The 24932-nt window shown below is 45.0% G+C and overlaps 1 protein-coding gene across 7 annotated transcripts in view; it reads left to right on the forward strand.

The window, feature by feature from the left end:
- TERT (telomerase reverse transcriptase) overlaps positions 1–24589 on the forward strand; it is a 505909-nt gene extending 481320 nt beyond the window's left edge. For 2 of the 7 annotated variants that reach the window (XM_075586352.1, XM_075586354.1), the window contains exon 15: positions 24137–24587. In XM_075586352.1, the coding sequence (XP_075442467.1) occupies positions 24137–24240 (104 nt within the window). In that variant the 3' untranslated portion in view covers positions 24241–24587. Of the gene's footprint in view, positions 1–17158; positions 17212–24136 lie in introns of all 7 variants that reach the window. The other 5 variants (XM_075586351.1, XM_075586357.1, XM_075586355.1 and 2 more) reach the window with 5 other exon arrangements.
- Positions 24590–24932: the final 343 nt, after the last annotated feature.

Raw genomic sequence — 24932 nt, forward strand, 5'->3', positions numbered from 1 at the left:
AACTTGCACTAGAAAGGGGACCCCCGCAACTGCTTGAAGTGTAGTTGTAATGACGGTGCTCCCTGGGTAAGTAACTTATACTATACACAAAAAGAGAAAGATAACCCAGTTTGGGCACTCAGTCAAAGCCTGGTAGTATTATGGTAATGTTAAAAACACATAAAATGTATTGTTATCCTTTAAAATAATGGTGATTAAAACGAATATTAAACACAAAATCATATCATGTAATAGAAACTTTTAATGCTAAAGTCCAGCATACCTCACGGTGGTGAAAGGGTTAACGCGTCCCTTCACTTGCACTGTCTGGGTAGTTTACCTCAGATATGCAATGTGGTACGAAATTGTTCACTGCTCACTTGATGTGAACCAAACGACCTCATATGGTACTCATATAACAGTAAGATCAGTATTAAGTGTTGTAGATGTTGCTAACACCTTATCAGAAAACATACATAGGGTTCAACACAATATGTGAAAATAATAATAATAATAATAATAATAATAATAATAGCATGTTCTTGTATAGCGCTGCTAGTTGTACCCAGCGCTTTACAGAGACATTTTGCAGGCACAGGTCCCTGCCCCGTGGGTGCCTGAGGCACAGGGAGATAAAGTGACTTGCCCAAGGACACAAGGAGCCGACACCGGGAATTGAACCTGGCTCCCCTTCAAACTCTCAGTGCCAGTCAGTGTTGTTACTCACTGAGCCACTCCCTCTCCCTATAACCTGCATACATATGTGTAGGACACAGAGGGTCATGTGGAATACACTGTGTTAATGTGCAACACTGCTGCGATATATAGAAGGACCTGGTAAATACCAAATGTAATGGTCACTCATAACATCTGTAGAGTGTGCTGTGTGTACTGTATAAGCATGTACCCATACTGTAGCAGGCTGGTGCACTGGTGTGATAGTGAGTGATTAAGTTGAACTCAAATAGCACTGAAAAACTGTAATGCTCACCACCAAATGCCCTACAATAACCTGTACAAATGATCCTACTGCCTGTTGGATTCTAATGTCTAAACAGCAGGAGTTATATACCTGGGCACCTCCCTGTGTGGCAAAAAATACGTCGGCAAGACGAGAAGACCCTTCAAACAGAGGATATTAGAACACATTGGGAGCGTTCGGAATAATACTGATACACCCGTTGCCCGACATGTGAACCTAGTCCGTGACGGCAACATCGAATCCATAAAATTTATGGGTATAGACCAACACTCAATGGGCATCAGAAAGGGTGATTGGGACGATGTATTGCTTAAGAAAGAAGCAAGATGGATATATACATTAAAAACCCAGTCACCCGGCGGCCTAAATGAAGAGTTCATGTACTGCACCGACACACTTTATTCGAGCAAATACCCGGTATGTACCTGGCAGATACCTGGAATGCGCCGCTCCTAACCTCTGACAAGCCCCGTTGCATTTGCCTTCCCAGCCTGGGTTCATGCCTGGCTGATGGGCGGCTGATCTGTTAATTGATAATGATTAGGATTTAATAGGCTGCAATGCTTCGCGTGTCTACCAGATGGCATAAATTCATGAATTGTAATGCAGTTTATATATATATACTGTGCAGTATTGCAGCCAGCGGGAATAAAATGCTTCAATCCCTGCTTGGAAAATAACTCAATGCACTCGGGCAGAAAACAGTCACAAACCTCAATACACCCGGGTATACCCGAATTCGTGGGACTAGCCAAGCTCGAATAAAGTGTGTCGCCAGTGTATACAGCATACATATGAGAGTGGCAATTCCAACATTCTGACACCGGGTCTATCATCTGGTGAATGTGTTCTGCCAGCACCAGCAGTTACTTCCTGACAAGATAAACCAAGTTTCCTGCCACCTTTACATTTCCTATTACTATACTAACATTAGGTGGGTTTCTGGAGTCCACCACACACCTAGGCACAATAGGTGTGCATTAGCAACATTATACTTACCCCTCATTCATTGGGGATTGTATCCTGTATTTTTTCAACGTTGACCTGTCCACGATTAGGGTTCATACATACCTAATGATAACATTCTGTAGCCTTGTTTGATCTGCTATATCACACCCTTGACAAAGCTATAATGTCTATATATAGGGAAGCAGCAGATTCATAACGAGTTATTTTCATATATCTTTATAGTGTACATGACAATGAGATGAGTTCTTTTTAAAGCCCCTCTGCAGGTTACACCAAGCACATTACACTGTGCTGCAGAGGGCTCAGGTCATAGGTCAACCAACGAATCATTATCGCAAGGGCTATATATACCTGCCAGTAGTCACACAGTCCCCCTCCCCACATACAAGCCTTTGAAAAAGCGTTTCTACACGAAACGCGCGCGTCAGGCATCGGGTGCACGCGCAGGAGTTCTCAGCTGATTGCTCTGAACTAAGCCACACCACGGAGGTGGCTCCTGATAGTGTAACTCCTCTCTTTGCCTCAGAACTTTTAGCGGAAGGTCTAAGGGCGCATTTAGGGACTCAGCTCTGAATATATATACCATTACCTCCATCACATGTTCTGAAGGCGAAGGGCGCACTTAAGGATGTTTTTCCTCATCAGGTACACTTAACAGCTTACCGGTCAGCAGCATACCAGCCTGGATTCATCCCACTGTGCTTTGATCCGCAGAGCTTTTACATACTGCAGCAGTTACCATAGCATTAGAATCTAACAGGCAGTAGGATCATTTGTACAGGTTACTATACGGCATTTGGTGGTAAGCATTACAGTTCTTCAGTGCTATTTGAGTTCAACTGAATCACTCACTATCACACCAGTGCACCAGCCTGCTACAGTATAGGTACATGCTTATACACACAGCACACTCTACAGATGTTATGAGTGACCATTACATATGGTATTTACCAGATCCTTCTATATATCACAGCAGTGTTGCACATTAACACAGTGTATTCCACATAACCCTCTGTGTCATACACATATGTATGCAGGTTATCTTCACATACTGTGTTTAACCCTATGTATGTTTTCTGATAAGGTGTTAGCAAAATCTACAACACTTAATACTGACCTTACTGTTAAATGAGTACCATTTGAGGTCGTTTGGTTCACATCAAGTGAGCAGTGGACAATTTAGTACCGCATTGCATTTCTGAAGTAAACTACCCAGACAGTGCAAGTGAAGGGATGCATTAACCCCTTCACCACTGTGAGGTATCCTGGACTTTAGCATTAAAAGTTTCTATTACAGGATACGATTTTGTGTTTAATATTCATTTTAATCACCATTATTTTAAAAGATAACAATAAAGTTTATCTGGGTCATGCACTAAGCTCCGTTAAGTCACTTTTAGAGCGCAAAGTGCTCTTAGAACGTGATGTTGCGCTGAACACGATGCACTAAGCAACGCAAACAGGCACTTTGCGCTCTAAAACGGACTTTTTTCAGGAATTTTTTCTAAGTCCAACTTTGCTCGTTCGTTACCGTTTGCATTAAATTCTGCCCTTAAGCGGGATGCACTAAGCAACGCAACCTTAGCGTACGCGAAAGATGCGTTGATCAGAACACGTCAGCTCTAGGTAGACGCAAAAAAAGCTGGACTTAGAAACAATTATTGCTTTACATTTTTGCATGCGCAAAAACCATACAACAGGCCGGCGGATGTCCCCGGCTGACCCCGTGGGGGTCTCCGAGGGAGCCCGGGGGTCACGTGGGTGTCCGCGGCTGACCCAGCAAGAGTGCAGGGGTCCCCGCGGCCGTCCCGGGGTCCCCGCGGGAGTCCCGGGGTACCCGCGGGCCTGCAGTACCAATGTTGCACCTCCACAAATAATAAACAATATTTATAACTAAATACACCCCCCTAACAACACAGTACAGTAATGGGCAAAATTACTATTATCCACATATGGATACTAATGCATTTGCCCATTTTAAATACATTTAACTTTCAATAAATACAGTAAAAACATATTACGCTTACCTTTTACAGGCACCCACGATGAAGGCCATCTTCATCCTCATCTTCATCCTTCCCATGCCCCCTCTGATGCTGCAAAACATACACAAGAATAAAAACAGCCAATGTAATATCCCCTAACCCCTTAATCACCATAGCGGTTATTAACCGCTATAGTCATTAAGGGGTTAACCCACCCTCACCCACCACTCGGGATGCCTACATACCCTCTCCCACTAACCCCCTACCCCGTGAGGCCTAATCACCCTCACCCACTACCCAACCGGGAGGCCTACCCACATACCCTTGGGGCCAATACCCCCTTCCCCCACCCTCAGTACCCACAATAAAAATAATACATAGCCCCACAATAAACATCATTCTATTTATTAAATACATAACCCACCCTCTGTGCCCCCCCATAAATACATGATTTATTATTTTACACACAGGGTTAATACCCCGGGCCCACGGGAGTCCCCGGTGGGCCTGACGGGTCACCTCACAGACCAACAGGTGACCAGCATCATGTTTCACACAGGGCCTGGAGGCCTGTTGGTGGTTCCCGCCAGGGGCCATGGTCCACCAGGTGGTCTCCGCGGGTCACCACGGGCCACAATGGGGTCTCCACGGTAGGCCTGCGGATGTCTGGGGTGCCCCGGGTCAGACCCACAGGTGTCTGAGGGGCCTCGGGTGGTTACCAAGGGGGTCTGGTGACCCATGTGTGGTCCCTATGGGTCCGCGGTGCCCCCCACAGATGTGGGGCCACCGGTTCTTCCCCGCAGGTGGCCCCCGTGGACCCGGCAGCCTGGTACCCGTAAGAAGCCCGAGGATACCGCAGGTGGTCTGCAGAGGTCCCCCGCAAACCAAAAGGAACCAACCCTGTATGTAAAAAAAATAAACCGGACCTATACATTAAATACATCAATCCCCCCCCCCCCCCAACACATACAGTACAATAATGTGCAAAATAACTATTATCCAGATATGGATAATAGATTATTTGCCCATTATGAAACACATAAAACATGCATAAATCAAAACATGAATTCTTAATCTTAAAATCACCACATTGCATGTTACAATAAATCCAGCAGCAATTGTAAATATAAAACAACAAACCAGCAGCTACACAAATGTATATTTATTTATTTATTTATAAAATATTTTACCAGGAAGTAATACATTGAGAGTTACCTCTCGTTTTCAAGTATGTCCTGGGCACAGAGTTAGGGTTAGGGACAGGGGTTAGGGTGGTGTTAGTGTTGGTTCTAATCTGGAGCTCAGTCGCTGGAAGCTTTAAAAATTTAGTCTTGGTCCCAAACACCATTGTTACAGTCTTGTCAGTGTTTAAAAACAGTTTGTTTTGGGAAATCCAGTTTTCGAGTCTGAAAAAGTCAGACTGAAGTATGTGTTGAAGGTCAGAGAGGCTATGGCTGTGTGCATATAGGATTGTGTCATCTGCATACATGTGTATTGAGGATTCCTGACAAGCTGTGGGAAGATCATTGATGAACACTGAGAAGAGTAGGGGCCCCAGAACAGAGCTTTGCGGGACGCCAGAAGTGATATCCAGGGGGATAGATTTATAGCCTGAGATGGACACATGTTGGTCTCTACCTGATAGGTAGGACTGAAACCAGTTTAAAGCATGCTTCCCTATTCCAGAGCTCTGGAGTTTGTTGAGCAGGATAGCATAATCAACAGTATCAAAAGCCTTTGCAAAATCTAGGAATACTGCACCAGTGAGTTGACCCCGTTCCATTCCACACTGGATTTCATTGAAAACTTTTAGCAGGGTAGTTACGGTGGAGTGTTTGGGGCGAAAGCCAGATTGGAATTGGCTAGGGAAATTTGTCTTGTTATAGTAATCGCTTAATTGGGAGTGGACACATTTTTCCATGACTTTGGATAGGATTGGGAGAAGGGAGATTGGTCTGTAGTTTGAGACAGTCTTTTTGTCCCCACTTTTGAACATTGGGACAACTCTGGCAGCTTTCCAGGTCTTAGGGATATGGCCTGCAGACAGGATAGAGTTGACTATGGAAGCAATTGGTTTGGCAATTGCTAGGGCACCAAGTCTTAGGAATCTATATTGTAGTAAGTCAGGTCCACATTGGCTGCTTGTAACGCTGTGCTCACCACGGACAAGGAGGGACCCCGAAACTGAGGTGAGAAGAGTAACACCTGCACCCACAGCTACGGGGACACGCCTGGAAAGTGGAAAATAGGCGTCTGGAACCGTACGGGGGTATAAGATAAAGTAAGATACTCGCCGGACGAGAAGGGAGGTTCCAGAAGATAGTTGGTACCGAGAGCCTGATGTCCAGAGCCGGGAGGTAGATCAGAATCCGTAAGCAGAGGAAAGAGGTCGGAGAGTTCAGGAGGTCAGGATACTAGCCAAAAGTCGAAGTCCAGAGCGGATTCACAGCCAAGCCGGTTCGGTACACAAAAGATCACTAGAAAGACAAAGGGACAAGAGCTAAGGCAGACACGACCGTGGTTAACACTGGTCATACAGAACTATGCTCAACCAAAGACGGAATGGCTGAGCAAGGTATAAATAGGAGGAAGGACGAATAGGGAGAGGGGGAGTGACGAGGGAGCGGCCACAGGGAAGATAGGAATTGGTGGGGACAAGATTGCCACAGCTGTGCTGGATGCGAGGCTTGTGGGCGGTGCACGTGCATCAGGCGTGTGCGCCGCGCGGGAGAGGAACGCGCGGCCTAAGCTGGGGGTGGGAACTCCTCCTGTGGGAGGGCGTAAAAGTTCTTGTTCATGCGCGCGCATGCGCGCGTTCAGCAACCACCGCGGGGAGTGAAGTGGAAGGAAGTGCGCGCGGCCTGAGCAGGGGACGGGAGTTCATCCCGCGAGAGGGCAGAAGAGTCCCTGTGTGTGCGCGCGTATGCGCGCGTCCTGAGGCAGCCGCGGGAACCAGGGAGACAGGAGGAAGGTCCTGCTCACGGCGGTGAGTCTGTGGGGCGGGGGAGCGCCGGGTGTGTTGCGGCAAGGTAGGAACCCTCTTTAGGAGAGGTGTTCCCCGAAGTCTTACACTGCTTATTTTTAATTTGAGATGCGCTTGTGTAATCTCCTCTTCGGATACTGGGCCAAATTGAAAATTGTGGGCAGTGTTGGGAGGGGGTGGGGCTATAGGGGTACTCCCAGGATGAGATTCAGGTTTGTGGTTTGGGTTGCGTTTTGCTAATAAGTTAGTAGCACACTCCACAAAGTAATCATTGAATGCATTTGCAATGTCGGTGGGGTTTGTCAGAGTAATATCGCCCTTGGTGATATTACTTGGGTGTTGATGGTTAGAAGGCAGGAATATGTTGTTGATAACCTTCCAGAAGTTAGCTGGGTTTGATGTGTTCTGGAGGAGATTGTCAGAGTAATATTGTGGTTTTGCATGCCTTGTTTGCCTTGTGCACATGTTCCGCAGGCATCTGTAGTGATTGAGATCCTTGGTAGTGCCAGTTATTTTTTCAACCAAAAAAGTTTTTATTGAGTGCATGGTACAATTATCACATTTTCTGCCAACCCATTGTCTTATACAACAGTACCCATACCAACCCATTTTATAAGTAGACTCACGCAAGACATATCGGGGTTACGCACAGACCAACAAGACTTACAATCATACGATACCGGGGGGGGGAGGAAGTGAGGAGGGGGGGTGAGGTTGCCACAGAAAGGCTTCAGCTCCGTTGGGCTCATCTTGGAAACTACGGTTCCAGCAAGGCTCTGGGTCTCTTGGGCTTTGAAGACTTCCGGTCCGACAGATCTCAGGTTAACTGCAATCGTAGTGTTGGCGTCTAATCTCTCGTATGTATCCTAGCTCCTGCTCGCTCATTTTGCTTCCGAATTTAGTTATCCCCTCTTGCTGACCGTATTCTATGTCTCTCCGTCCCCTACACTCATCAAAGGAGAACGCGCCTAGAGCTATTAGAGCAGTATGTTGGAGGCATTGATCCCTGGGATATCGTTCAGGTCTAACCATGGAGACCAGACTTTGAGAAAGTTTGTGCCGGTGTCGTTAACCAGACTCGTTAACTGTTCCATCCGGCAAACGTGCCAAATTCTATTCCTGATTTTTGGGATATTTGGTAGTTCCGGCTGCTTCCACAATGCTGCGATTTCGCACCTCAGGGCAGTTGCAAAATGTGCAATTAATTTGTGCTCCGACCTGTTTAACCCCGGGGTGCGTCTGGCCAGCAGAAACAACCAGGGGTCTAAAGAGATCGCGCAATCGAGAATTCTCTGGAGCCAATTTCTGATATCTTCCCAGATTGGGAGTATCTTGGTGCAACCCCACAGCATGTGTAGCAAGTCTGCCTGCTCCCCACATTGTTTAGGGCACAATGGGGGGTAGCCCCTGACAAACTTTGACAATCGTAGTGGGGTCAAATACCACCTCATCAGGACCTTATATGCGTTCTCCTTCAATGTCGTGCAAATTGAGCTCTTAGCTGCCGCCAAGACGATATAGTCCCAGTCCTTGTCCTCTAATGTGTCCCCTAGATCTCTTTCCCATCTATTCCTATATTTTAATGTCACGTCGGTGTCAGGATTTGGACAGACCACCGCCTTGTACATTGTAGAGATAAGTCCCCTGGTTCCTGTTCCAGTAGAACAGAGCTGTTCAAAATTAGTGCGTTGAGCTCGAATGGGAAATTTATCATAAAAAGCTCTTAACTGGAGGTATCTAAAGAATTCTGAATTTGGAACTGATTTTTCAGACTTAATTTGCTCAAATGGTTTGATAGAAATTCTACCCTCCAGGTGTAAAAGGCGAGTATAGCCCTTCTGTGTCCATATAATGAAATCCTTCTTCTGCAGGCCCGGAGCGAAATCAGGGTTTCCCAAAATTGGGGTCATCAAGGAGTGTTGTCTCATTAAGACATGTTTATATTTGCTTTTGTCCCATACTGCTAAAGAGCCGACAATCGCGGGGAGCGGGTGTTTGAAGTCCTTGCGGACCTTATTTGGAAGCCAGATCAGATCCTGCAGCGCCACCGGGGCACAGCAGGCTGCCTCCAGCTCCACCCAACGCCTCCGACTAGGGTGGGTGTGCCACTGGATGATTTGGGTTAATTGGGCCGCTCTATAGTACGACAACAGGCAAGGTACCGCTAATCCTCCTTTTGTTGTGGGCCGAATTAGTGTGCTAGTTTTGACGCGGGGGTTTTTATTACCCCAGATAAATTTCACCATTGCGGACTGTAACCGAAGGATCACTTCCCTGATTATAGGGACCGGAAAAGTCTGAAATAGGTACAGAATTCTGGGAAGGAGATTCATTTTTAGAGATTGAATCCTGCCAATCCAGGATATGTTGTACCCTGCCCATTTCCGGAGATCTTCCTTCAGTGTCCGAATTAGTCTGGAGTAATTAGCTTTATAAAGGGTGCCTGACTGTTTCGTGATATTTATTCCTAGATATTTTATGGAGGAGGTTTGCCATTTGAAATCAAAGTTCACCGTGATCAGTTTCTCGGTAGCTTTAGGTAAATTGATATTTAGGGCTTCTGATTTTGCCTGGTTAATTTTAAACCCAGATATCGTATTAAATTCCCCTAATAATTGGAAAACGTTCGGCAGAGAGGTGAGGGGCTGTGATAGTGTGAGTATCACGTCATCAGCGTACAGGGCCACCTTATGTGGCTGGTCACTAATTTGGATTCCTGCTATATTCGGGCTAAGGCGAATGTTCGCCGCTAGGGGTTCAATACATAGTGCAAAGAGAATGGGTGACAGAGGACATCCCTGCCTGGTGCCGCTCTTTATCTGAAATTCTCCCGAGGGGAAGCCCTGGTGTCTGACCTTCGCCGTCGGTCCCCGATACAGAGCGAGAATTGCCTCTATCATTCTCCCCCCCAATCCGAACGCTCCCAGCGTCTCTCTCAAGTAGGGCCAATCAATTCTGTCGAACGCTTTTTCTGCATCTAAACTAAGCACCATAGACGGGATATGTTTTTTTTTGCGCCAGATCAATCAAGTCGATAATCCGTCTGGTGTTATCAGCTGCTTGTCGACCGCATATGAACCCTACTTGATCGGGATGGACCAACTTGGACAACACCTGGTTAAGGCGGTTAGCTAAAAGTTTGGAAAAAAAATTCGTGTCAGAGTTTATTAACGAGATGGGTCTATAGCTTTTACAGTCCGCTGGGTCTTTTCCTTGTTTGTGGATTACTGAGATAGACGCCTGGAGCATGGAGCTCGGGATGGGGGCACCATCCAGGAAGGAATTACATAATTTTAGTAGGTGAGGAGCTAATATTTTGCGGAATTTCTTATAATAGAGATTGGAGAAGCCATCTGGGCCTGGGGCCTTGGCTGCCTTTAATGACTTCATTACCTCTAGGAGTTCCTCGATAGTAAAGTCTGCCTGTAGTGCGTCCCTCTCCTCTCTGGTCACTTTAGGTAATTGAGCCTCTGTTAAGAACGTCTTTAATCGTGCTTTTGTGGTTGGTGTATGTGCCACCTTCGCCCCATCGTAGAGGGTCTCGTAATATATTTTCAATTCGTTAACTATTTGTTTGGGGTCAGAGGTCAGATCCCCCTGCACTGTTCGAATTGCCTGAATTTGGGAGACTTGGTTTTTGTCTCTAAGTTTGTTGGCAAGTAGGGTATCTGGCTTGTTTGCTTTCTCAAAATTTTTTCTCTTCAACCATGTCAGCTCCTTTTCAGCACAGGAAGTTAGCAAGATATTAAGCTTGGTTTTAGTGTCTAGCAACTCCTTAAGGGTCATTGCGTCTTTGTTATTTTTATGTCGAGTTGAGAGGACTGCCAATTCTGCTTGTAATTGATTGATTTTATTGTCCTTCTCTTTCTTTCGTCTGCTTGCAATCCTTATGAGCTCTCCTCTCAGAGTCGCCTTATGGGCTTCCCATAAGGTAGCCTGTGAAGTCACACTTCCCGTATTCTCCTGAAAGTATTCCCTGATTCTATCCCCTACATTTTGTGCAATTTCGGGGATTTTTAGTAAGACTTCATTGAGCTTCCAGTTCGCTCCTGGTCTGTCTAGAATAAAATCAGAGCACTGCAGCTCTATTGGTGCATGATCTGACCACGAAATATCGTGGATGCCGTGTGGGAGATCTGTGAAACCATCCTACTGGATACAAAAAGGTAGTCTATCCTACTATATCTGTCATGTGGGTGGGAGTAGAATGTAAAACCTTTATCCTGTCTGTGCTGTTCTCGCCAAATATCTAAAAGGTTATTGGTTCTCAGCCCTCTATTCCAAGTTTGTCTTATCTTTGAGTTAATTTTACCGCTCGGGGTGCATCTATATAGTATTGGATCTAGCGTCTGGTTAAAGTCGCCCCCGAGTATTACGCAGCCCTGCGCTATCCTCTGAAGGATAGAGAAGAATCTTTCTAGGAACGTTTCCGTGCCTTCACTTGGTGCATAAACGTTTGCCAGCGTGATTGGTTGACCTCTTATTTCGCCGCTTATAATTAGGAATCGGCCGTTGTAGTCTTTTTTAATGGTCTTAATCGCAAAGGGCAAACGGTTATGTACTAGAATGGCCACCCCTCTCTTTTTTTTAGTGGCTGAAGCTGAGAACCAGTTCTTAAACCTATAATCAATATATTTCGGTGAACTCGATTTAGAAAAATGTGTTTCCTGTAAGAGGATGATGTCAGGGTCAGTTTTTTTGTAGTCCGCCATAGCTAGTCTGTGCTTCCCTGGATTGTTAAAGCCTTTCACATTATGTGATATAATAGTAATCCCTTTACTCATGATTGCAATTCCACACCTTTTCTCTTGCGTGAGCAGCCGTAAGAGCCCATGATGTCGGCGGTGAGGATGTCTGGTGCTTCTGGGGCTGATTACACCTGTCAGTGAGCTGGAGCTGTGGCATTGGAATACAGCGGGGGGGACACTGGGAAGACACAAAAATACACAAATCAACATTCATTCCAACATTTAATAACTGTCCGGGACTGGGCGGGAACTAGCTCCCCCAATCTCCTTCTTTGCCCTCTCCAGGCGTGCAGCCTGGACGGAGTTCGGGATGGCCCTCCATCCCCCTCTCCCGCCCTGCTCGACTGGCCTAGACGGGACTTTCATGGGCCACTCGTGGGTCTTCTCTCCCACGCCCATGTGGAGACTCATGCACAAAGCCTTCGCGAGGGACAGCATCCCTCCCCCCTCTCCTGCCTGTGCAGTGTAATGGTGTAACGACAACTTTTTGTTATGTAGGCTCTTAATTTTAAATTCAACTGTTAACTTTAACATTCAAGTGTAAGGTTCAGAGTGTAACTTCTTGCCCTTGATCGCTAGTCGCTCGTGTACATTCCTGCCTGACTCTGTCTTGGTATGTGCCTCTACAAGCTTCTGTCCTGGGATGAGGTATGCTCAGCTAGTCTCCTGCTCCTTGTCTGGGCCTCCTTGCTTCTCTAGCAGTGACCCCTGGACCTAGCTGTGTGCTGTGAGTGGTGTGTGGTGCGTCCCTGTTTAATGATTACTGCTGTAGTGCTCTCGTTACTATGTCCCACTCTCTATTATCCCCCTCTATCTGTTATCGGGGCATGTGAACCTCCGCCCCCTCATTGCCTCCGCTGTCCGCCTGCTTCCGCTGCACTGTGTGCCGCATTTGGCTCGTCGCTCTTTCCTCTACATGTCGCCGAGTTGTAGGTGAGTGTTCTGGCGTCGCCGCGATAGTGTGCGCGGTACTCGCGGGTTTGCGGCCTCTTCCGGCGTTGGATGATGATGACTTCCGGTATCGCCTTCAGACTGCCTCCTCCAAGATGGCGCCCGCTCTATTTCCGGCGCCGTTCTTCCGGCGGCCGCCATTTTCCCTCGGATAGCCCGCGAAGAAGGACGTCTCCTCACCTGCTCCCGCGTCTGGAAGCTCTCCACTTCCGCAACGAAGCCATGCGGTGAGGCGCTTGCTGTGGTGCCATGTTGGATGCCATGCGTTCCACTGCAATCCGTCATTTGCAGCCACAGGTAGGGGTTTGTATTTTTGTTATTTTTCTTTTTAGCTTAGGAGGATTACAGGTTTCCAGTACAGTCACTGGTGTCTCAGAGCATTCTTGATACAGGGCGCGTTTCCATGATACGCAGTCCAGCACTCTTAGTGGCATCAGCAGCAGGTTATTGGCCCTGTCAGGCAATGTGGCAAGCTCTCTATTTAACAAAACAGTTGGGTAAACCTGTACCCTAACTTTTAGACCGTGTATTCAGTCAAATGTATTTAGGCATTCGCCTCAAATTACTGCGGGTATCGCCGGGTCTCGGGGTGATTTGGAGGGACCTACGGTGTTCCACTCTGTCTCCTCCCATGCCTCTCTCCTGGGGCTTTTTGTCGGGCCCTCCTTCAGCCCCAGTTTATTGAGGAAATCCTCACTCTCTCCCGGGTCCTTCATTGATATGGCCTTCCCGTTCCTTATGACCAAGAGGCCGAACGGGAAGGTCCAACGATATCGAACTGCCCGGTCCCTCAGCAGTTTAGTAACGGGTTGCAGTGCTCTTCTCCTCGTTAGTGTGATCGGGGATAGATCTTGGAACAACTGCATCATGGCTCCCTCGAACCGGCAGGCCCCCTCCGCTCTGGTGCATTTAAAGATTGCGTCCCTTGTTTTAAAGTAATGTAGCCTTGCGATAATATCACGCGGTTGCTCCATTGCTGCAGGGCGGCTTGTAAGGGCTCTGTGACAGCGGTCCATGGCTCTTTCTGTTGCAGGTATGTCGGGCAGGAGTGTTTCTAGCCACCTTGATATGAATTCCTCCACATCTGTGATTGCCTCCGGGACCCCGCGCACTCTAATATTGTTGCGGCGGTCCCGGTTTTCGGCATCCTCCTGCCTGTCCAGTATCTCCGCTATCTGGGTTTGCATGTACAAGGTTCTTTTATCCGTTTTCTTTATCTGCTTAGATGCGGTCTCCATCTTTTCCTCGAGGGCCCCTGTCCTCTCCCCTAGGCCCTGTACCTCGTTTTTTAAGTCCTGGAGCCCGACATAAATCATATTTTTCATGTCCTGGTATAGGCGATCAAAATCGCAGATTCAGACAGGCATCTGTGTGGGCTCATTTGGGGGGTCCTCTTCCCTCTCCGACTCAGACCCCGCTGCTGATTCCGGCACCCTCGCTGTAGCAGTGCCTCGTGGGGTAGAGCGGCCCAGATATCTCCTTAAATCTCCCTCCTTTTTTATCTTTGCGGTAAGTGGGGCCATCACGGGAGTATCCACCGCTCTGTCACTACTTTTAGTGGGTATTTTTGTTGTCGATTACTGTCTTTTTCGTAATGTTATGGGAGGTGGGGGATGGAGCTCTGATTCTATGCTGCCATCCGCTCCAGCCTCGCGCATGCGCCTCCAGTGCCAGTTATTTTGTGGATTTTCCACAAGGCATCCCTGAACTGGTAGAGTGCTATAAGGTCAGGTGTAACCCATGGAAGGTGGGCACCCTGTACCCTTATTCTGCGTAGTGAAGCATGGGTATCACAGAGTTTTAAGAACTCAGATTGGAAATAGTCAAGCGCAGAATCAGGGTCAGGAATTAAATCGATTCTGTGCCAAGGGCAGTTGGTAAGGTCAGCCAGAAACTGTTGTGGGTTAAAGTTTCTAAATGTTCTAGTGAGGAGAACTTTAGGGCTTGATTGGGGCGGTTTAATTTTCCTTACACAGTATACTATTGCATGGTCACTGAAAATGTCAGGAAGAATTCCAGAGGATTGGATTCTGCTGGGATTTGAGGAGAGAATCCAGTCAAGCAAGGAATGGTTGTGCGATTTCAGGTTTGGCCGTGTGGGTTGGGAAACGAGTTGCGATAGGTTAAGCGACTTGATTTGTGTGTGGATTTTGTGGTTTTTAGGGTCAAGCCAATTGAAATTGAAATCCCCAAGAACTAGCAGCTCATTCTTCTCACTCAGAGAGGAAATGGAGCCAAGAAACTGGGTGATATCAGTCAGAGATTGTAGAGGGGTTTTAGGGGGGCGGTAGATGCAATCAGGACGGGCTTAGAGAAATGGAGGCAGATTCTGCGAACTAGGATTTCAAAAGAGTTTGGTCTTGGGGGACAATTTAACAGTGTAAATTGTAAGGTGTCTGCAATATAAAATAACACCCCTCCTCCTCTCTTTGACCTATCTCTCCTAGAAATGGAGTATCCCTGAATGGCAATATGTGCATCAGGAGTTTTAGGGGTTAGCCATGTTTCTGTAAGAATGATGGCTTTTGGTTTATGCATAAGGCACCATGCCCTTAGTTCATCCAGTTTGGGCAGCAGACTCCGGATATTTATATGGGCGACAGATACTGCTGCGGCCGAGTTTATTCGAGCATTTGCCCGGTCTCGGCCGCAGCAGTAACCTGGCGCGCGCCGGAGGGTGCCGGGCGCGCGCCGAAGCCGCGGAGGAGCGCCCTCCGATCGGGGCTTTCTCCCTCCGCTCGCCGGGTCCCCCGGAACCCCCTGCCGCCGTCCGCGTGCAGGGGGCGCAGGCTCCCGATGACGCGTGACCGCGAGTCGGTGACGCGCAGCACGCCGAGGGAGTGGGGCTAGCAAGCCGGGACATGTCCCGGCTTACGGTACTAGCCCTACTCAAATTAAACGTGTCGCCTGTGTAGCCCTTTTTGGAATTTGAAGGGGGTATTCTCAGGGGTATGGGACAGAGTTGAAGTGGGAGGACCTGGGTTAGGTTCAATATCACCTGCTAAAGAGAGTAATAGTATGAGTAGAAATTTGAGTAGTTGTTTGCAAGTTGTTACTTTATGATGTTTGCCATTTGAGTGTGCAGGGGTTGGAGTGCTGGTTTTCAGGGTTCTCCACCAACATTCAGTAGATAGTGCAAGGCTTTTGAGTAATCCAGGGTGTATGGTGATGTTGGGCGTGGGCCAGGAGGGAGGCGTTTGTAGTGGATAGAGAGAATAACATTTCAATGAGGCCATGAGAAAGAACAAAATGGAGGTAAAAAGCAGGTTCATTATACCAGAGGTAGGTAATGTTGCATGGAGCTGTTGTGAGCCAAGTGTGTGTGCGCATACTAAACAGCAGGGATCATAGTGTGATCAGAATAGCTCACCGTTTGTTGCCATGTGTAGAAGAGTTTGCAGAAGGATGCAGTCCCCAGTCACCTCTAGTCCAACTATAGTCTAACTATATTTCTCACTTAAAAGCTCACTTTAAAATGCCTCACTATATCATGCCAATGCAGTCCCTGCAAATGCATGGGGGTATTGATTTTATACATCTAAAGCAGTCACATGACCCTCCCCCTCCCCAATAAATCAGCTTGTTCCAGTTAGTCAATTAACAGCACAGAGTTAAGAGGGGAAAAAAACAAAAAAAAAAACACCTTTTGATATTCAAACATACCAACTTTTCAATGCTAAAGGCCACTGGGTAAATCTTTTAAACAGGACTTGCACATCAGGGACATACCTGTGAAGAGAATGCAATTAGATCCATGTCATATCAGCTGAGGTTATTGGTCTTGCACGAAGAAAGTAAGTATATTAATTATAACTATAGTCTAACTATATTTCTCGAAATGTCACACAATTGCATTGTGTGTACATGATGCAATTAATCTGTGCATCATGTAACACTATGCAAAATATATGTAACAATAAAATACACTATGAACAATGTCCCCTAACCACAAATGCCATCATGAAAATCAAATAGAAACTAAGCCACATCAATACAATTACCATCAATCAATTAATCCATTTCTTAAACCAATTACAATACAATACAAATCAATTATAAAATTCCCTATTCAATTCCTAAAGCCAAACCATTGCCAAAAGAATTCTAATTGAAAGTAACCACCATCATTCTAATCTAACTACCAGAAAGAAGCTGTTAAAAATAACGTGTAACTAAATACAAATTACATTATTCACACCAATGTCTAAATAAAGCTGATAAATACATTAGCCATACATGAAAAGAACATAAACATTAGCAAAACAATCAATTATTATCCCTGTATGTCTATCCATATAGATAGATATACATAACATACAGGGGCAATAATAGAGCATAAAAAACAATGCATTTACATCCAAAAATAACATAGAATACACCCATTCTGTGTCCGTGAATGTATGTATAGCCATAGGTACATAGATACATTCACGGGCATTGAAGACATGAATCAAAAATCAATAAAAGACATGAATCAAATCAATAAAAGACATGAATCAAAAATCAAAAAAACCTGTAAAAGTAAAAATAATACACGTTTCTTTTGTTTACTTAACATTAGATGCCCACTCACCGAAATCCAGGCGACCCGGAAGCACTGTAACCAATCCACAGGTAACCATAAAAAAATAAACCCTTACAGTCCATAATGGTGTCTTCTTTCTTCTATTTGTAATCCTTCCCGTCAGTCTTGGGGTCTTCTTTTCTTCTTTGGGGTCTTCTCCGTCTTCTTCCATCTTCTTCCATCAACTTTCGCCACGCCCTTCTTCTCTTCTTAGCAGGGGAGGTGTTCCCTCCTCGGCGTCTGGCTTCAAAATGAGGCGACATAGGCTTTTATACTGTAGGCCTATGACGTCACATTTTGGTTAAATGTTTCCCACGGTACTGATTGGGCCGTGAAAAATATGTGATTTGTAAAAAAAAAAAAAAATGATGACGTCATTTAAAGGCAATGACGCCAGCTAATCAGAATGGCTGAGTTTCAATTGCCTTTAAGAGGATGTCATCAAAACAAAGATGGCCGGCGACACATGGTACGGTAGCCAATCAGAGCGTGGGAACTCCATCCCAATTCTGATTGGCTGAAGCAAAGCCTGTGTCACATGGTCTACTTGAGCCAATCAGAGTTGGAATGCAGTTCCCACGCTCTGATTGGCTACCGTACCATGTGTCGCCGGCCATCTTTGTTTTGATGACGTCATCTTAAAGGCAATTGAAACTCAGCCATTCTGATTGGCTGGCGTCATTGCCTTTAAATGCCGTCATCATTTTTATTTATTTTTTTACAATTCACATGTTTTTCACGGCCCAATCAGGACCGTGGGAAACATTTGACCAAAATGTTACTGTCACGGTGAGATTATGGCAGGCTGTATAAGGTCACATAAATATATATAACAGATGATATATATTTATCACTGGGTCTGAACTGAAATAGTCTTAGATATAATAAAGTGATTTTATTCCTTAGGATAGGTGAACACACGAATAATACAGTAACAGACAAGAAATACACTTAGCGGTTGGGGAATGAGAAGTTAGATGTAGCATTTCTCTTCAGCAATCAGGTAATCATTCAGGTGATATCAGGTAACCATATCAGCAAACGAAGACTCAAATGAAGACTCAATGAAGACAAAGGATATATGGGTGGGCAGCAGTTTATAAATCTTTTGTCCATCTATCCTTAACCTTAAGTACCTGTGATTGGTTTTCAATTATCTCCAGCCAATCTTTGATGGGGGAACACATTTTAGGACAGGCCCCCCTGCTAGCTGGCACATGCGCAGTAGAACTCTGGGGTCTCATTTCTGTAGCCCCCATAGGCAAATGGAATGCCAGCCAGTCTACCCATCTGGATCTCTAGCAAGATAACCTTTGTTGGAAGGTGATAACTGGGACACTTGGAGACTGCTCTGGTTTGAGCCTCCTCCGCCCTTAAATCATCAGGGAGGGTGACAAGACCCTTTGAACAAGACTTAAATCCTAGGCATTGGGGCGCCTCTTTGGCCATCTGCTATCATGGTAGACAAAGGAATTTCCTCTGAGTCTTTGTCCATACCTTGGGTCACAGTATTAAACATAAAACATAAACGTATTAAAATATCCGGTTCTATTGGGTCTAGCAGAACCAAACTTCCCAGTTCTCATGGCCGGAAGTGGGACACCATATGGTCCAAAAAGAGACTTGCTACGACCTATGGAACCGGAGTTACACAAATGCACATTAAATCATTTTTCATTTTAATACAAAAATCTCCGCTAAAAAAAAAATCTCAGCTTTTCACTAAATCCCCATTGAAAACAACGGGTTTCTCCGCCATAGACTTTCAATGGTAAATTGCCGCCATTGAGGTCAATGGGGTTTCTCCGCCATTGAAGTCTATGGGAAAAGTCCCGAACTATCAAGGGGGTCCATACTCTGTCGGGTTGGTCCAGGAGGGTCAAGGATGGTTCTGCAGTGATGCCGGAGCAGTGACTGCAGACACCCCAAACCTTGATCCGCTGGGCCCTCCGGAACCGGAGATATGGAGTACCAAAATACAGCATTTCACACTTAGTCATTTTTCTGAACCTTTTCTGCCGCCGCCGGCAAAGCCTATGGCACGACCCGTTCTTCTCGGTTCGACCCTTATCGGGGGTCCAGGATTTGGGGACCCGGTTGTGGTCGAGTGGGGGGACGCCTAGGAACTAGGGACAAAAAGAATTTTATTCCTAGGGGCCCTAGAACTGTTTATTCCCACGCCACTTGACGTTGACCTTCACTTGTAAGTGATCAAAGCTCTCCTATTGAAAATGTATCCGGTTTGCGGTCTGGACGGCAGCCAACTTGTTCTTCGAAAGTTAGCTCGAGGAACCTCCATTGAAGTCGATGGGCCCATTGACTTTCAATGGGAAACCGCCGCTCTCCCTCTCGGACGCCACCTGCTGGTCTTTACAGGAATCAGGACTAAAACAACAAGATTCTCCATTAGAATGCATGGAGCCCTAATGGCGGCCAATGGGGACCTGCAAAATGGTGCCTGAAAAGGCGGGAAAACTTCACAAAGAGCTGTAATCATTAAAGGACTATTAACCCTTGTGCTCCCGGATGGATTCTAGTGTGTGTGTGATGCAGACACTGAGTAAACCAGACATTACAATGAAACAGAGGAACAGGGAAATACACATGTACATGTCATTACAGGGGTTAAATCACTATTCTGGGTCTTAGCCCAGTTAACCCTTTGACTCCCGGGTGAGGTCAGGGGATGGCCAAATGGGGTGTAACCCCTTTAATCCCGGGCCACCCCCTTTCTCCCTCTACAGTTACATCATAGGCCTATAAAAGCCTATGTCGCCTCATTTTGAAGCCAGACGCCGAGGAGGGAACACCTCCCCTCCTAAGAAGAAAAGAAGGGCGTGGCAGAAGAAGATGGAAGAAGACGGAGAAGACCCCAAAGAAGAAAAGAAGACCCCAAGACTGACGGGAAGGATTACAAATAGAAGAAAGAAGACACCGTTATGGATTGTAAGGGTTTATTTTTTTTATGGTTACCTGTGGATTGGTTCCAGTGCTTCCGGGTCACATGGATTTCGGTGAGTGGGCATCTAATAGTAAGTAAACAAAAGAAAAGTTTATTATTTTTACTTTTACAGGTTTTTGTGATTTTTGATTAATGTCTTTATTTTTTCAGTTCCATTTAATGCCCATGAATGTACCTATGGCTATACATACATTTACGGACACTGAATGGGTGTATTCTATGTTATTTTTGGATGTAAATGCATTGTTTTTTATGCTCTATTATTGTCCCTGTATGTTATGTATATCTATCTATATGGATAGACATACAGGGATAATAATTGATTGTTTTGATAATGTTTATGTTCTTTTCATGTATGTGTAATGTATTTATCAGCTTTATTTAGACATTGGTGTGAATAATGTAATTTGTATTTAGTTACACGTTATTTTTAATGGCTTCTTTCTGGTAGTTAGATTAGAATGATAATGGTTACTTTCAATTAGAATTTTTTTGGCAATGGTTTGGCTTTAGGAATTGAATAGGGAATTGTATAATTGATTTGTATTGTATTGTAATTGGTTTAGGAAATGGATTAATTGATTGATGGTAATTGTATTGATGTTGCTTAGTTTCTATTTGATTTTCATGATGGCATTGGTGGTTATGGGACATTGTTCATAGTGTATTTTATTGTTACATATATTTTGCATAGTGTTACATGATGCACAGATTAATTGCATCATGTACACACTCAATGCAATTTTGTGACATTTCATATACATTTGTGTAGCTGCTGGTTTGTTGTTTTATATTTACAATTGCTGCTGGATTTATTGTAACATGCAATGTGGTGATTTTAAGATTAAGAATTCATGTTTTGATTTATGCATGTTTTATGTGTTTCATAATGGGCAAATAATCTTTTATCCATATCTGGATAATAGTTATTTTGCACATTATGGTACTGTATGTATTGGGGGGGGATTAATGTATTTAATATATAGGTCCGGTTTATTTTTTTTACATAAGGGGTTGGTTCCTTTTGGTTTGCGGGGGACCTCTGGAGACCACCTGCGGTATCCTCGGGCTTCTCACGGGTACCAGGCTGCCGGGTCCACGGGGGACACCTGCGTGAAAGAACCGGTGGCCCCACATCTGTGGGGGGCACCGCGGACCCGTAGGGACCACCCGTGTGTCCCCAGACCCCTTTGGGAACTACCCGAGGCCCCTTAGACACCTGTGGGTCTGACCCGTGGCCCCCCAGACATCCAGTGGCCTACCGTGTAGACCATATTGTGGCCCACGGTGACCTGCAGAGACCACCTGGTGGACCATGGTGCATGGCGGGAACCACCCACAGGCCTCCAGACCCTGTGTGAAACATGATGCTGGTCACCTCCTAGGTCTGTGAGGTGACCCGTCAGGCACACCGGGGACTCCCGTGGGCCTGGGGTATTAACCCTGTATGTAAAATAATAAATCATGGATTTATGGGGGGGTACAGGGGGTTGGTTTTATGTATTTAATAAATAGAATGATGTTTATTGTGGGGCTGTGTATTGTTTTTATTGTGGGTACTGGGGGTGGGGGAAGGGGGTATTGGCCCCAAGGGTATGTGGTAGGCCTCCCGGCTGGGTAGTTTGTGAGGGTGGTTAGGCCTCACGGTGTGGGAGGGGTAGTGGGGGAGGGTATGTAGGCCTCCCGAGTGGTGGGTGAGGGTGGGTTAACCCCTTAATGTCTAGTGGTTAATAACCGCTACGGTGATTAAGGGGTTAGGGGACATTACATTGGCTGTTTTTATTCTTGTGTATGTTTTGCCGCATCGGAGGGGGCATAGGCAGGATGAAGATGAGGATGAAGACGACCTTCATCGTGGGTGCCTGTAAAAGGTAAGTGCAATATATATTGACTGTATTTATTGTAATTTATATGTATTTAAAATGGGCAAATGCATTATTATCCATATGTGGATAATAGTTTTTTTGACCATTACAGTACTGTATGTGTTAGGGGGCGGGGAAGATGTGTGTTGTATATTGCTATGTTTATTGGGGGAAATTGTCATACATGTATATATATGTATGTATGTATTGGGTAGGTATATGTATGTATTGGGTAGGTGGGGGTTTTGTATGCATTTGGGGGGGGTTGTGTATATTTTGGGGTGGGAAGTTTTTTGGTATATATCTTGTGGGGGGAATTGTGTGTGTGTGGGGTACGAAATGAGTGCGCGTGGGGTAATTGACAGAGGGAGAGGAGAGGGGGTGAGTGAGGAAAAGAGGGAGTAAGAGTGAGAAGCAGGGGAGAGAAATACATGCGAAGACGGGAGGGTGAGACGGAAGGGAGAGAAATAAATGGGAAAAGGAGGGGGAAAGAGAGGGGGCTCGTGAGGTGTGAAATGGAGGGGGGGGGGTGACGGGCAATACCGCCGACATGGGAGGGGCCTGCTTAAAATGTTTGTCCCAGGCCCCACGATTTCTGTTGGCAGCCCTGGGTACAGTGGTCAATAATCAAACACTGTAATAGGGATCAGCTTCCCATAACCGGAGTCTACACACTCCAAGTGGTTCCACATAGGTGCCATTGTTTAATATTTGTTTTAAAGCCCTTAGTTTTATCATTGTTCCTAGTAAAGTATACATTTTAAATAATTCATACATCATCCAAGTTTAGTGTGCGTGTGCTAACATAGTGGGGTTCTATTCTTCTCAGTCTGTCATTAGTTCACCGCCCCACAGCACCCACACATTCTTATCACATTTCATACTATTTAGCTGCAGCTGGGGTTTCTCTTTAGTTCCTACATATACTGGGGGCCCTCACTAACTTAGGGAACCTTGACTGTACCCTGGATATACAAATCCTTATGCCTTGATTTACCTTTCTGGTCTGTGCTGAAGCAGGGAAGCCAGGCGGTGAGTCGCGTAACTGTAAGGGAGGATTGTGACCGGAGTGATGTGCCTATATGTCCCCGGGAATATGACCGGATTCCCGGATACATTTTTGGGGTGACCAACAACTCTGGACACTCTGGACCACTGCTACCTAGACACAATCTGACAACACTCTTACCGCACCCCCCTCCCCCCCTGAAACTCATAGCCTGAGAATCTCCACTTGTGAGCACTCCTGGAAAAGTAAAACACACATAAATCCTTTATTGTCATACAATACATTAATTGCAGGTACAATACACAGGTTGAAGAGCTGATACTAAACCAGGGCTCAGAAGTAACCAGCCGGGCATACTGTAATACTTTTATTTATGGCCTGGTTACCCCTTCTCCATCATAGTGTTTATACATAAACCATTTGTGTACAATATGGTTTGAGAATTATGCAGTGTAGTTCAAGTTCCTACTGTTTTATTTCACATCATACAGTAGCACACATATTTTCCTTAATCATTTTCATTATTGGGAATTTTTACCCCTCACAGACTGAAGTATGTGTATGGTGGCTTGGGTTAAAACTTAACATGAAGGAAAAGAGGAGAACTCAAAATCACAGTAGAAATGACTGTCACTGGTGCACATGAAGCCAGGGGGAACTGGAACATTACAAAAAGGAGAGAGGCGGCACAGAGTTTATTAACTAGAGTTAACGTTTCAGTTTCACCTTGGACCTTTGTCAAGACATCTAAATGTTAATCCTAGTTAATAAACCATTAGTTTATAATTTAACTGTTGCTAATAATGCCTCTGGTACATTTCAAATTCCTCTCCCAGCAAATTCTATGTACCAAGTAGGCTAAACGACTAATGAGTCCTTTGATGTACAATGTAAAAGCCACTAAAAATGTAATTCTGCACAAAATGTTAGTTCCAAAATAATAATAATTGGAAAATGATTATGTAATTAGTATTAACTGTTTATGTTCAATCGGCAAGGTTGATTTTTTTGGGGGGGTGGTGGGGGTATTAAAGGGGAGGTTCCCTGCTTTATTCAATTTTAGTCCATTAGTCTATTTTGAATACAACATATACTGAAAATGAAAAGCTGTAGTTTTCACAAATGTTATTTTCTTATAGGTAAAGTACAACTATATAGAAGACTGTCACAAGATACCTTTCAACTTCTAAAAGCAGTAACAGATTCATCTCTCCTTAAAGACTTCTCAACAATAATGGATTAGTAATCCATTACAATCCAAAGTGGTAATGTGACTTGAAGCACACACAGGATCTTCTACCTTTCCACAAAATAATGTTTTATGAGGCCACTTTGAAGATGCTTCATTGATACCGAAAAGTAATTTTTACTGATGTGGTCATAAAGAGACAATCTATGGGTATGACAAGCTATAAAATGTTTTATACTGTATTAGTCTAATAAAAGATGCCTTGTAGCAACTCTACATTTTCTTCATGATAAATAAAGCTACCAAAACTCATTAATTGTCATAACTGCTTTGAAAAAAATAAAAAACAATATCTTGTAAGGAACCAGAAGAAAAGAGCCCGTATACACAGCACTCAATATCCAGGTAAGTGATTTAATTAAAATGTAACTTTTAATAGTTAATAATAATAAAATAATGTTGGACAAAAGGCAAGACGTAAGTAATAACATCAAGACACAAAAGGTAGCTGTAATCTAATTCAAAGCCTGATAATTCAGGGAGTAGTGATGGTGACTCCTGGCTAGTTATATGATATACATACCCAGGTCAGTCCCTGATGAACGGGGAATTTGTCACAGAATTGTTCTCTGCTCCATATATATCAGGAGCTAAATCAGGAGAACATATAACCCTTCTTGGGGAGGAGAGGATTAGCAGCTATAGTATTTAAAAAATATGCTATGATAAGAGCACATAAGGAAACG

This window comes from Ascaphus truei, chromosome 2 (genome assembly GCF_040206685.1).
Source record: "Ascaphus truei isolate aAscTru1 chromosome 2, aAscTru1.hap1, whole genome shotgun sequence".
Lineage (NCBI taxonomy): Eukaryota > Metazoa > Chordata > Amphibia > Anura > Ascaphidae > Ascaphus > Ascaphus truei.